This window comes from Lutra lutra, chromosome 1, assembly GCF_902655055.1.
Source record: "Lutra lutra chromosome 1, mLutLut1.2, whole genome shotgun sequence".
Classification (NCBI taxonomy): domain Eukaryota; kingdom Metazoa; phylum Chordata; class Mammalia; order Carnivora; family Mustelidae; genus Lutra; species Lutra lutra.
The window spans coordinates 189618623-189632619 of NC_062278.1; the positions used below are offsets into that span (position 1 = coordinate 189618623).

Below are 13997 nucleotides of genomic sequence, written 5' to 3' on the forward strand. Positions count from 1 at the left end.
AAAAAAGTGTGTCACTTAGTTCTGTGGAACCAGTGCCTAGAAGGATTGACAAAATAAGTATTTAATCAACATTTGTTGAATGAATGAATGAATGGAAACAATCTACCAACTGTCATGGTCATCTTGGAATATTTATTTATTTATTTATTTATTTTTAATTAATTTTTTTAAAGATTTTATTTATTTATTTGACAGAGATCACAAGTAGGCAGAGAGGCAGGCAGAGAGAGAATGGAGGAAGCAGGCTCCCTGCTGAGCAGAGAGCCCGATGTGGGACTTGATCCCAGGACTCTTGAGATCATGACCTGAGCCGAAGGCAGTGGCCTAACCCACTGAGCCACCCAAGTGCCCCCCATCTTGGAATATTTAATGCTTTTTTTCAGTTTTGCCCCAGAAAAACTCACTTCAGAACATCTGAAGTCAATGTTAGGTAGTTTAACAACACATCTGTATTAAAGAAGTCTCACCCCTGACTGGCTTCCTTTGTAAAGGGCTCAATCCTGCGCTGTTCCTAGCCTTAGGATGTCTTGAACTACTCAAATGTGGGACAATCCCTGCAGCTTTGGTTGGAATCAAATTCCTACCACTATCTGAATTCTTGGAACTCTGAGCTCACTGTAGAAAAGGGGATCTCGTTAAGAGCCCCCAGAGGAACCTACCTTGATGAGATTTCTTTAGTCCCAAGTTTACACACACCTTGGCCAGGCTTGATCAAACAGCTAATGAAGTTTGTGACTCACTGTGTTTACTGTCAAAGCCACTGAAAGGTAGGCAGACTCGACTGGTATCTGAACAACTGAAACTGGAAGCTTTAATAGAGACTGAAATTTCTCTGATTGCTTTTTCCATCTGTGAGTGAAAATCTCCTTTCTTCTGGGATTGCGAAGTTTGCCTAGTGAGAGCTGCTTCCTGGCTGTCTGGAGAAGGCCAGTCTGTGGTAGGAGGGGATGAGGGCAACAGAGGGAAGGAGAGCCAAGAGACTTGGGGGGAGAAAGCCAAGAGCAGAGCCTCAAGTCTCTTCATGGAGCAGTGCTGAAAACTGGTTTCACTTCTGGTCTGGCAAGTTCCATGGGCTAATTCACTTACTTTTTTTGTTTATACTAGTTCAACTGGGTTTCTGTCACTGGCAACCAAAACATCCCAATACAAATGATTACTTTAGGCCCACTCAGAATCTTAAATGATCATTAACAGGCAATGGTTAAATACCGTGGGAACATTGAAAGAATACAATATATATTTTTTCTGAGGATTTGATTTATTTATTTATTTATTTATTTATTTATTTATTTATTTATTTATTTGTCAGAGAGAGAGAGAGAGACAGCACACAAGCAGGCAGAGTGGCAGGCAAAGGCAAAGAGAGACGTAGGCTCCCCACTGAGCAAGGAGCCCAATGCGGGACTTGATCCCAGGATCCTGGGATCATGAACTGAGCCAAAGGCATCAGCTTAACTGACTGAGCCACCCAGGTGTCCCAAGAATACAATATTTTTGAAAAATAAACAAGCTACCGAAAGTGGAATAAATATAGGTTTATGTTTACAAATGGGAAATTGATGGTATATTAGTGAGTAAAACAGCATAAAAAGGATTATTTTATTCCATAAATTAACTCTAAATCCCAAGTGAAAAGAGGGAGAACTTAAGAGGGTAGATTCTGTGTGTGTGCGCATGTATGTGTATTTGTGTTGGCCAAAGTCCAGGAGAAGATACACTCATATGTAAAAACTTATCTCTTGGGAATATAATTTCAAATGACTTAATTTAAGGCTGCCTTTTTATTATCTATTTAAAAAATTGTTCTGCAAAAATGAGTATTACTCAGGTATTTTAGAAAATATGGACATCTCATGGGGTGGGTGCTTGGGTGGCTCAGCTGGTTGAGTATCTGACTCTTGGTTTCAGCTCAGGTCATGATCTCATGGGTCATAAGGTCAAGCCCTGTATTGGGCTCTGTGCTCAGCGGAGAGGCTGCTTGAAGATTCTCTCCTTCTGCCCCTCTCCCCTGCCTCATACTCATGCACGTGCACACTCTCTCTAAATAAATAAATAAATAGAGGTTGCCTGGGTGGCTCAGTAGGTTGAGCATCTAAAATAAAGAAGAAATATAGAGCATGAACTACTTCAATAATAAAATCCTGAATTATTTAAGGATCTTCTGTACTCAAATGTCTGTATTTTCAGATTTGGAAATAGAAAGGAGATACACGCATCTGTTATCAAAGAATGCAAGTATCCTGTTCCCAAGGAAATTAACACTAGCATCAGGTGTATTCTCAGGGGAATTATGCAGGATGCTATTTCGTGTTTTATACAGCTGAAACTTTGGTGAAATTTTAGGGGAGATTCCCATGATAAATTCTTGGGTTTCTCTTGGCTCCTCAAACATCAAACATCCCCCAACATCAAATTTCAAATCTTGTAGTTATCTGTATTTATTTTTCACATGGAAGCAAACCACAACAGTGGCCAGGATTAGACCCTCTTCCTGGAGTTACTCTACTGGGGTATTAAAAGAATAGTTCATGTGTGATATCTTGGAAGAGCTTAAGAATTAACATTTTATTTCTTTGTTCCCATCTGGAAGTACTGAAGGGAGGAATACTATGGTCAGAGAAAACCACCCAGCTGCTTCCCTATGCAGAAAAGAACAAGTTATCAAGCAAATCATAAAAGTGTCTCTCACCGATGGCTAGGAAAATGGCTCTCATTGCCATTTCCCTTCCTTCTCAACTAATGGCTTCAACCTTCTCTGTTGATCTTCTGCTCTAAATCACCAGTATGAACTCAGTTACCTTACTGAATACAGAGTATTTATTTTGATATCTATAATTGATGCTTCTTGATGGCATTCTGCAGAAATTAAAGGATAACCAATTTATAAGACCTCCTTTGCCCCAGAGCTGACCAACTCCTTTACCATCCTCATGTTACCAGAAAAATGAAGTAAAATGCCACTTTAGGTGGCCATGATAAATTTCTTTAATCACAAATGGAAAACTTTAGGAAGAAACATATTTGGAAGAGAGAAGAGAGACGCACATGTGATATTCATTTTTTTTTCTTTTCCTTTAGTGAAATTAGTTACGTGAAAATAAGGCCTTAATTTGTGTAGAGTTTATTGTGTTACAGTTTAGTTCTCATCTGAATCTACTGTGTTTATTAAGATTTCATTGTTGAAATGCTTGCACAATAACAGTATAAGGATGTTTGGAATATCACCTGTACCACAGCCCACAGAGCTCCAAACAATGTAGGAATGTTTGCAAATTAATCCTCTTTACATCCTAGTACATTTATTTATGTTGAGTCCACGAATGGGGAACAAGAGACTGGATTCCAGAGTGGACCAGCATTTTCTATCACATTATAGGGAAGAGATAGGAGGGTGACTTAATTAGGATACACACACTATGTGGCAGATACAGCCCCCCCCCCCAAAATGCTATTGCCCGAGTATGCTAAATGGCAGATAGCTACATCCTACAGTGGTTCTGAGTATGGACTTTGAATCATGCCTCTGCATTCATATCCTAGCTTCATCACTTCCATGCTTGGAAGCAAGTTTCTTTACTTGTTTCATGTTTCTCAATTGTAAAATCGAGGTCATTCATGTAAAATCCACGTCAAACCTACCTCACACAGTTGTTGTGACAACTAAATAAAATAATACACAGGATGATTCTGGCACATATGGTAAGCCTCCAAGTTAGATATTCTGTGGTATTATTTTCTTCATTGGAATACATTGCCGAAGTCATAGCATAAGTGAAAGAAGCCCAAACCCTCGGATCCTATTTTACCTCTAGTCAAGAAAAATCTACTTCAAGGTAACTATAAGCCCTTTCAAGAAAGCAAGTCTATAAAAAAACCTCAATTCTAGTCACCAGATCTAAATAGATTTTATGCCAAAGGTCACATATAGTTTAATGTTACAATTTTTTTTTGGAATCTCTACACCCAATGTGGGGCTCGAACCCACAATTCTGAGATCAAGAGTCATATGTTCTACTGACTGAGCCAGCCAGGTGCTCCACTTTAATGTCATCCTTTACCTGTGCATACACGTACTCATTCAGCAATGTGTATGGGGCACACCCCAAGCAAGGCATGGGTTTAGGTGCTGAGGACTCAAAGCTTGGATAGGATAGATATGATTTCTGCTCTGCTTCCAGACTGGGACACAAGAACTGGACTAGTTGTAACAGCAGAGATAGAAAGGGTAGGAGGAGAAGAAAGTTCCAGAACATCATAAACTTAGTACCTGGAAATCGGAGGTTTTAGCTGCTTTGGAGGTTTGAGGTATTTCTTTTATGTTCCTGGATTAATAATGTGTCTCTCTATACCTCTCTCCATTCCACCCTCTGTATCCTCACGTATCCCTTCTTTTCAGGGCGTTATTCCACATTTGAAATCTGAAGGATGATAAATTCCTGGTCCTTTCCCCTCCTCAATGGCAGGGACACCTGGTATAGTGGAGAGGGAAGATGGTACTGCTGCCAGAGGTATTCCTGCAAAACACTTGGCCTCTCTTCCGTTAGACTGCTAACGTGAAAGTGGAACGGAGAGATAGGGAGTCACTGATTCCAGGTAGGTGGGGGATTCTTGGCAAGCAAACTAAAATATGGAGTGGGGAAGAGGCGAAAAACACACAAGGCCAAGCTTCCTAGTGATTTGTAGGGGCATCTGTGGCTGCACTTTAAGACAGTATGCCAAAATGTGCATTTTTATGGGGAGATTCATTCAACGAATACTTGAGCATTAACTCCATGCAAAACATTGTTCTAGAAACCGACAGGTCTGTAAACCAAACTGCTGAAGTTCCTGGCCCTCCTGGGGCTTACACTCTAGAGGATGATATGGACCATAGGTTTATTCTCCAAAAGATTCTGTGTTTTAAAAATGCTCAGGAATGGGGCGCCTCGGTGGCTCAGTGGGTTAAAGCCTCTGCCTTCGGCCCAGGTCATGATCCCAGGGTCCTGGGATCGAGCCCCACGTCGGGCTGTCTGCTCCGCAGGGAGCCTGCTTCATCTTCTCTCTCTCTCTCTGCCTGCCTCTCTGCCTACTTGTGATCTCTGTCTGTCAAATAAATAAATAAATAATCTTAAAAAAAAAAAATGCTCAGGAATCAAGAGGCTAGACCTGTGGTCCTCAGTGTTGTGTACCAAGACCAGGGCAGGGGGATCTTAAAAGTCCAGAGGAGAGAGCCCGTTCCTGAGATTCTGATTGGATGGATCTGTAATTGGGCTTGGGAATAAAGCTTTAAAACTCCCACTCATTTTGATTCAGTTAAGTTTGAGACAAACTGATTGCTTCTTTGAAAAGAGAGTGGAGATGAAGTTTCTCTCACTAAAAAGAGCCAGGAAAAATTGGCCACTTCCTTCTTTCATAAATACTAGGCAATGGGATTTTCAGTTCTGAATATCCCCAGAGAGAGGCATCAACATTCTTCCTTTATTTTTATTAGCTTAGAATAGCGCCCTACAAACAGTATTTCCAAAACATTTAATGTGTGCCTATATATTTTAAGCTTTAGGTAAAAGAGGAGTACTTATCATCATCATCTAATATGAGACCCCAAATGATTTCCTAATTGTTTTTCCAAATACTACTACTACTAATGTAAGTTTTTATTATATGGCACTTTACAAGTATTCACTTTACAAGCTGGGCACTTTACAAGTGTCCTATGTAATACTCCCAAAAACCTTGTAAGGTAGTGTTATGCTTACTTAGCAGGGGAGAAAGGAGGGCTCTGAGGGGTCAAGGAGCTTGCTCAAGGTCACAAAGAGATTGGACTCGTGGGAACTTACACCATAGGCTGGCTCTCAACCCAGACGACCATCGACCACTGACCACCGTAGCATCCCACCCTTTCTGAGTCCCCTCCCTCCCTTGTTTAGCGCTTGGAATCTTTTCTGTGACCAAAGACGAACATACATGTTATAATCACTGAGGAAAAAAGATTGCTTAGGAGACTCTCGATTTGGAGGCTCTTTGGGGAGGGCAGCCTTCCCAATGCAGGGTATTATTTCTGGAGGTAGCCCCCGAGCTCATTCCCAAACCTAGCGGGGATAGACACTCGCTCGGCTGGCACCCCAGGGCGGCACTGATCCCCAGGCTATGAATTCCGAGAGGTGGCTGCCTTGGCCCCGCCCCCGCGGGCGCCTGGACTCGGGTGCAGATCCCAGACCAGGGGATGCCTTCCCCCCCACCCCCGCCCGGGCGCCTGGACTGGGGTGCAGATCGCAGACCAGTGGGTGATCTTAATCTCGTCGTCCCGGGGCGGGTCCGAAGGATTCTCGGCTCAGTCAGGAACTTGAGCCTGGGACAGATGACTGGCTCCAGAAGTCTTTGCTGAAAGAAAGTCAAAAATCTAGGTCCCTTTTAGGTTGAAGGCTTGAACCCCCTCCAGCCATTTGGCTACTTTCCCGTGCCTATAGTCTTCCCTGTGTCCTAAAAAGTTGGCTCCAAAGTTTAGGGGGGTCCCCAAAGTTCACAGGGATCCCAGGTAGAGGGCCAGGGGACCCAGCGTCACAGAGACACTGGCAGTCCCAGCTCCAGGACCCGAATCCGTGGGCGCAGGCAGGCAAGGGACAGGAGCGCGCCTCCAGGTCGGGTCCACCTCTGGGGTACTAGAGGGAAGTACCGCGGGGTGTGGGGGCGGGGATGGACAAGCCCGGGAGGGTGACCGACAGCGTGGCCAGCCACTGGCCGAGGGCGGTGAGGAGGCTTAGGCCTGCGTGAGTGCGTGCGTGTGTGCGTGAGTGTGAGCGCGAGGGTGAGTGTGTGAGCCTCCCCAACCCCCACCTGTTTGAAATGATTTTAAAATGCCAAAGCCAGACTGACCGTATTTCAAAAGTTGCAAACAGTCGGGGTAAAACACGTGCACATGCCCCTACCCTGAAGTGATTAGCTGACTCGAGGGCAAGGAAAGAAAAGGAGGAATAAGAGGGGGGGCGTAGAGGGGACTAAATCTCCTTTTGGAGGATCGGTTTTAGGACCCAACGGGAAGCACACTGGAATCTCTCCCTTCGGGAAGGAGAGGTGGGGCGGGCCGGCCGGCAGGCGGCCGCGGGGCGCATGCGCGCGCGTCTCCTCTCGCCGGCCGCTGCGCTCGGCGGCGCGGAATAGAATGAACTGTAACAAAACAAGCTGAGCCTTTGTATCTGCTTAAAGGGGCCGCAGGCACTTCCCTCCTGTCCCCCCCAACACCCCGCTCGGCAACCGCGTCTCCAGGGCTCCCAGCAACTGGCTGGAAGGGCTTCCCTCACCCTCAGGAACAGCCCGCCAGCGAGGAAAGGCGAGCCAGGCGGGAGGCAAAGAGGAGACACCGCATTTCTAAGAGGCAAGAAAGGAAGGAAGGGAGGGAAAAAAAAAAAAACAAAAAAAAACCCAAGCGGCGCAGAGTGGACTCTGGTCCGGGAGAGAACGATCGGGCGCCGGAACGTGGACCGAGAAGCACCGGAATGCAAACAAAGCTCGCGGGCGCCTGTGCAGGGCTCGCGGGGGAAGCCCGGAAAGTTTGTTTTATGATGGCTTGAGTGCGCGAGTGTGTGCAGGGGAGCGAGGCTGCCAAGTTTCTCTCTCCCGTTGCGTTATTTTGGGGGAGATGTCTCTCCCATGAACCAGCGGGGGCTTGGGGACTTGTGCTGTGGGGGGCACCTGTCTCTCATTGCATTATTATTTTTTGTGTTGGGGGCGAGGAGGGGTGTAACCCATCATGTCGAGAGTGATCCAGAAGAAGAACCACTGGACTAGCAAGGTTCACGAATGCACCGTGAAGCGGGGACCCCAGGGTGAGCTGGGGGTGACGGTGCTGGGGGGCGCGGAGAATGGGGAGTTTCCGTATGTTGGAGCGGTGGCCGCGGCCGAAGCGGCGGGGCTTCCCGGCGGCAGCGAGGGCCCTCGGCTGGGCGAAGGGGAGCTGCTTCTGGAGGTGCAGGGGATCCGGGTGTCCGGCTTGCCCCGCTATGACGTGTTGGGAGTCATCGACAGCTGCAAGGAGGCCGTCACCTTCAAAGCCGTCAGACAAGGTAAGACGGGACGCGCCTCCGGGAGGCGCCCGCAAAACGGGGAGAGGCCTGCGGGGTGCCCCCCGCCGCATCTCGGTTTCCCGCGTTCCTCCTGCGAGCGCAGCTTAGAGGGGAAGTTGGGGCCGTGCGCCCTGTCGTGGTGAAATTAGCGAAGTTGTTGAGAGATGGTGGGTTGTTTGCCCACCTGCGTTGGAAAGGGGAGGCTGGATTTGCGTCGGGAAGCGGGGAGACTTTTCCCAGGCCTGGTTCGCCAACCTGTTTTCTCAGCCACCAAGTGCAGTGCCGCTTCGTCTGCGCCGGAAGGAGAGTTGGGAAACTGAGGTAGTGGCAAAGTGGACGGTCTCCGGGCCCTTCTGGGGAGTGATGCAGCAAGCGCAGCCGCTGCATTCCTTTGCCACTTATCCGTTCACAGACCCGGGGAATGGGTATGAACGAGAAGAGGGTTCTGTGGTTACTGACGTCCTCCTTCAGGAAATCGGCTTCACCTGGTATCCCTCCAGGTGGGTTAGGGTACGACCGCCCTGCGGTTCCTGTGCCCGCCGCCGGAAGATCCTGCATTCACCCCAGAGCTGGGTGACGCACGTGTCTCGGTCGTGTGGCCCAGCCCCAGGCGTGGGGAGGGGGGGAAGGAAAGGAGTATTTCTGTCAGCGCGAATCAAGCCCAAGTTTATGCTGCCTCCACCACCACCACCACCGTTATCCTTGATAATGATAATGGTAGCCACTCTGCCCTGAGAGCTTACTACGTGCCAGGAGCTGTGTTGAATGCTTTCCTTGGCTGTTTTGTTCTGATTCCCAATTCTGAGAGCGAGTTGTTTTTATAAACCCCAGGTTGCAGGTAGGGAAATCGGCATTGACATTGGATAAGTTACTTGCCCAAGGTCACACAAATATCAGAAGTGAGGGTTTGACTCCTTAATGCAAGCGGAGGAGGAAGAGGTGAGGGGATGACCCTCCTGGACTTGAGGGCTTGATTTCTAGGGGAGGGAATAAAGGCAGATTCCTCTCTTAGAAGCCTGTAGAGGAGTGCCCACGTCTTTGCTGCTGGTGGGGAGTCTCTTGCCTCTCAGTGTGGTGCAGGTAAGGGACTGTCCCTCTATCAGTCCAACAGAGAAGGAGTTGATTCCCCTAAAGGATCACTTGCACGACCAAGTACCATGACACAGGTTCCCCTCCAAGAAAGCAGAGGAAGTGGCAATGTTGAGCATGGTGAAAAGTTCCCATATGTGCCTGCGGGCCTGGAAGGGCAAGCAGCAGCTGGAGGAATGTGTTAAAGGAAAGGAGGGCTGGCTTGGGCTGAGCAGATCCTTGGAAACAGGCCTGTTCCAGATGAAACAGAGGAGGGGGCAGAAAGCTTTGTCAGGCCTTTTGGTAGTTTGAGGAGCGATGCACTGACACTTAAGAAAAGTTCCTACCATTTATGTCCTCATCTTCTACTTGCACACCTCTTCCGGGAAGCCCTCCAGCATGCTGCCACGCTGAACAAACCCTTCTTCCTTTGGGCTCCCCTAAATGTGTATGTTTTAGTTCTTTTACTTCCTCTGATATATAAGTTAGGCCCCTCTTCTCATTTCCGTACAAGAGACTGTGTCTTATTCATTGTGTATTTCCTCAGGCTTTGCTTGAGGTCTAACACCTTCTTTTCCTGAGAATATGTCCTCATCAGTAACCTGGCTTGCCTTTAGGTATTACATAAGCTAATAAGTGGAAAGTGTGCAAAACAGGGCCTGCCACATAGTAAGTGCCCAATAAAGATGAGCTATTATTGTGTAAAATTGAATTTATTTATTTCTAAGCCTAGCTTTTGGTGTTAGGAACCTGGATTATGAATTCAATGCCAGTACGTGGATTGTTAGGATTTGATAGAACTATAGAGGAAACACCTTGTCAAAGCATTTGATGGGAGCAGCCACAGGTCTCGGTACAGGGGTATTTTGGAGAAACGGTTGGCGGAAGGACAGGCAGGCGTAGCTATCCATCTATTATCTGTCTAGTGGGTCCTGTATGGGGGCTTGTTTTTAATGTGCAGTATGCCAGGTGTGCCTGAACCTCTTCTGTCCACCAGTCATCAGAGATCCAAGAGCCACTGTATCTCATGATGGTGGGTCAGATAATCAAGTGTGTTCGGAATCAGACACCTCTGAATGGAAAGGAAACTGTAGTGTCTCCAAATGTTATTTCCCTTCACCCAGAACTGTTCTGTGTGCTGCACAGGACTGTTCCTAGCAGGTGTGTGCGTGCGTGTAAATCTACTTCTTCTACTCAGGAGAGCATAAAGATGGAGATGGAATCCACTGCAGTGTGAAAGCTACTATTTTATGGGATAATTACATGGGCACAGTTCTTCCAACATCTTCATTATAGAAACATGGCACTAGGAAGCATTTCACCAGTCTTCTGTTCCCCCTATAGCAAGAATATGAGTTAAATTGTATGACAGGATTGCTCTTACTATGTCTTCATTACTATGTTGTAATCATATTAGATAAACTCATCCTGGGTGTGTGGCAAAGGAAAACGTTACTTTTGTGTCTCCTGCCCCCTGAGCTAGCCACTCCCAGGAACACAGGGCACTTTGGGTACTGTCGGTATGGAAATGTCACGGTCTTCTTGTGGGAGAAAATTCTGCTGTTTCTATTTCATGGCAGCTCCCTGGAAAGATGCACAGACTAAAATAGTCTGTAGCAAATGGTATTATATGAAGCAGGACTGGATCGTGAAGGAACCAAGCTAAATGGATCTACCAGGTTAGACTTGGTTCATTTTATTTTAAGATTTTATTTATTTATTTGACAGAGAGAGAAAGGGAGAGCATGAGTGGGGGTGGGGGGTATAGGGAGCAGCAGGCAGAGGGAGAGGGAGAAGCAGGCTACCTGCAGAGCAGGGAGCCCAACTCAGGGCTTGATCCCAGGACCCTGGGATCACTAGAATTTGGTTCATTTTAGATGGGGAAAACCGTCTTTTGTCACAAAGTGCCTAAGAAAATTTACAGATACACATATATGTTACATAAAATATGTTATTTTGAAAAAAAAATGCTATTTTGTATATTATATATATAATATAGCATATACTTTATATTTTGTAAATATATATTTACTTGTAGTGAAATGCACGGATCTTTAATATATAGTTTGATGAGTTTTGACAAATGTATATGTTCATTTTATCTTTACCCAAATCAAGATATAGAACATTTCCATTACTCTAGAAATTTTCCTCCTGTCCCTTTCCGGTCAGTTCCGGACACCTCCTCCAGAGGCAAAGGCTATCTGATTTCCTTTATTATGGATTAATTTTGTCTATTATTGATGATCATATGAATGAAATAATGCCATATGTACTCTTTTGTGTCTGACTTTTTTTTTTAAGATTTTTTTTTTTTTTAAGATTTTATTTATTTATTTGAGATAGAGACAGTGAGAGAGAGCATGAGCGAGGAGAAGGTCAGAGGGAGAAGCAGACTCCCCATGGAGCTGGGAGCCCGATGTGGGACTCGATCCTGGAACCCCGGGATCATGACCTGAGCCGAAGACAGTCGTCCAACCAACTGAGCCACCCAGGCGTCCCTTTTTTTTAAGATTTTATTTATTTATTTGACAGACAGAGATCACAAGTAGGCAGAGAGGCAGGCAGAAGAGAGGAAGGGAAGCAGGCTCTCCGTTGAGCAGAGAGCCTGATGCGGTGCTCGATCCGAGGACCCTGGGATCATGACCTGAGCCGAAGGCAGAGGCTTTCACCCACTGAGCCACCCAGGCGCCCTGTGTCTGACTTTTTACACTCAAAATATTTAGTAGATTTCATATTGTGTCATTGTTCTTTTTTTTTTTAAAGTTTATATATGTAAAAATTTTTAAGTCATCTCTTTACCCATCATGAGGCTCAAATTTACAACCCCATGATCAAGAGTCATGTGCTTTGCCAACAGAGTCAGCCAGGCACCCTTCATTGTTCTTTATTGTTGAGTACTATTCTGTTGTAGGTATGTGTGTATGTACGTGTGTGTATACACACACACACCAGTTTTTAAAATATTTTTGCTTGTCATTGGGCTTTGGACTGTTTGCCATTTTTCACTATTGTGAATATAGGTGCCAAAATATTCCAGTTGCTCCGCATTTTTGCCAGTCTTTAATCTCGTCTGTCGTTTGAATTGTAGCCATCCTAGTATATGTGGAAACAGAAAAAAAGTGATTAAGGAAACTTTGCTGTGGGATATAAGCTAAGCACTTGGTTTAGAATGTGGAGGCCTGAGGTGAAAGTAGTGCTTTAGGGACATTTTGTTTTTTATTCCCCGCCCCTGGACACAGGTGTCCGGAACTGAGGTCTGCAGAATTTGGGTAGCCTTTCCAAGAGTCATACAAGTGGCAGAAGTCAAGCTGACAGGCAGCTGTGTTGGATGCCAAAAGCCCCCGCTCCTCATTCCTGGGTCCGCATGTCTCAGAGTAGGGCCCCCAGACCAGTGGCCAGAGCGTCACCTGGGACTGGTCAGACACTGGAATTCCTGGACCCCACCCAGGCCGTGCTGACTCCCAAACTCTGAAACTCCTGGAGGCGGAGCCTGTGGGGCAGTAATTATTAAAGAGGCCCTGGGGTGATTCCAAGGCATGCCCAGTTTTGAGAATCACTGCCTGAAGGTACGGACTGACACTTAGAAAAGGACCCTTGACACAGCTGACCTGGGTTCCAGAATAGGCTTTGCCAGCTAGTGCTGTCGTCTCCGGCAAGTCACCCTCTCTGGGCCGAACTTTCTTCATTTTTTCATGCCAGGAATAAAATGGCCGTGGCCTGTAGGTCCTTTGCATTCCTAAAATGCTGCACTTCCATGAGTAACCCCGACTGCAAAAGCTTAAGATGGTGTGATTGTAGTTTCCCAAAGTGGTGGTATCCTAGGTCATGCTTACATATTTTCGTAGGTGAAGTCTGTGGTTTTGCAAATTGCCCAGAAGCTGAAACCGCCCACATTTTAGACAGAGCAGGGACAATAAATAAGACACAGCTTAGAAACCACACCACCACCACCAGAGCCTTTTCCTCACTGAAATGAGGGTGTTATGACCACACACAATTGAATAGAGTTCTTTGTGCCTTTTTGTGTTTTGTTCTGATGTGTGTTTATTTTTGACCCATTGGACTATATTACAATAGCTCTGTAACAAAGTCATTCTCATTTTATTTTATTTTTTAAAGATTTTTTTTTTTATGTATTTGGGCCCGGGGATGGGGGAGAGGGAGGGAGAAGCAGACTCCCCGTGGAGCAGGGAGCCTGATGCAGGGCTTGATCTCAGGACACTGGGATCATGACCTGAGTGGAAGGGAGATGCTTTGCTCACTGAGCCACCCAGGCGTCCCAGTCATACTCATTTTACAACACAGGGGCCTGTCTTTCTTGGTGTCCCATGAATTCTGCTTCATGGTCTCTGTTTGCTTATTCATCCCCTGAGATAGTCACAAGACGGATTCTTTTCCTTAGTGTCCCTTCAGAGAGAAGATCATTGGGCTCCCCATGGTAGTGTGCTGCTAGATGGTTAATAACCTGCTCTGGTAGAGGGGAGCCTCAGATCTGTAGCATATCTGGAGTGGGGAAGAGATACGTTTAATCCATTCTATAGAGCCAGTATGAGCTCCTCCCAGCATACCCCTGACCTCCCTATAAGACAGCTCTTGAGTTACAAGCCATCCTCTCATCCTGCTTTGTGACTGCATAGCCTTGTCCCAATTTAAAATTATCTTCTGTTTCTTCTTTTTTTAAAGTTAATTAATTTTTTTTTATACTCTCTACACCCAACATGGGGTTTGAACTCACAACTCCAGATCAAGTGTCACATGTTCTACCTGCTGAGCCAACCGTGCACCCCTTGTTTCTTTTTTGTCTGTCTCTCCTCCCCCTAGAATGTAAGGTCTGTGAAAACAAGGAGCTTTTCTCACTTACTTACCCCTCTATTTCCCAGGGGCTGA

At 46.1% G+C, this 13997-nt stretch overlaps 1 protein-coding gene across 19 annotated transcripts in view; it reads left to right on the forward strand.

The window, feature by feature from the left end:
- The first annotated feature begins 7086 nt into the window (after positions 1-7086).
- MAGI1 (membrane associated guanylate kinase, WW and PDZ domain containing 1) overlaps positions 7087-13997 on the forward strand; it is a 644617-nt gene continuing 637706 nt past the window's right edge. For all 19 annotated transcript variants that reach the window (XM_047747236.1, XM_047747238.1, XM_047747240.1 and 16 more), the window contains exon 1: positions 7087-8039. In XM_047747236.1, the coding sequence (XP_047603192.1) occupies positions 7727-8039 (313 nt within the window). In that variant the 5' untranslated portion in view covers positions 7087-7726. The remainder of the gene's footprint in view (positions 8040-13997) is intronic.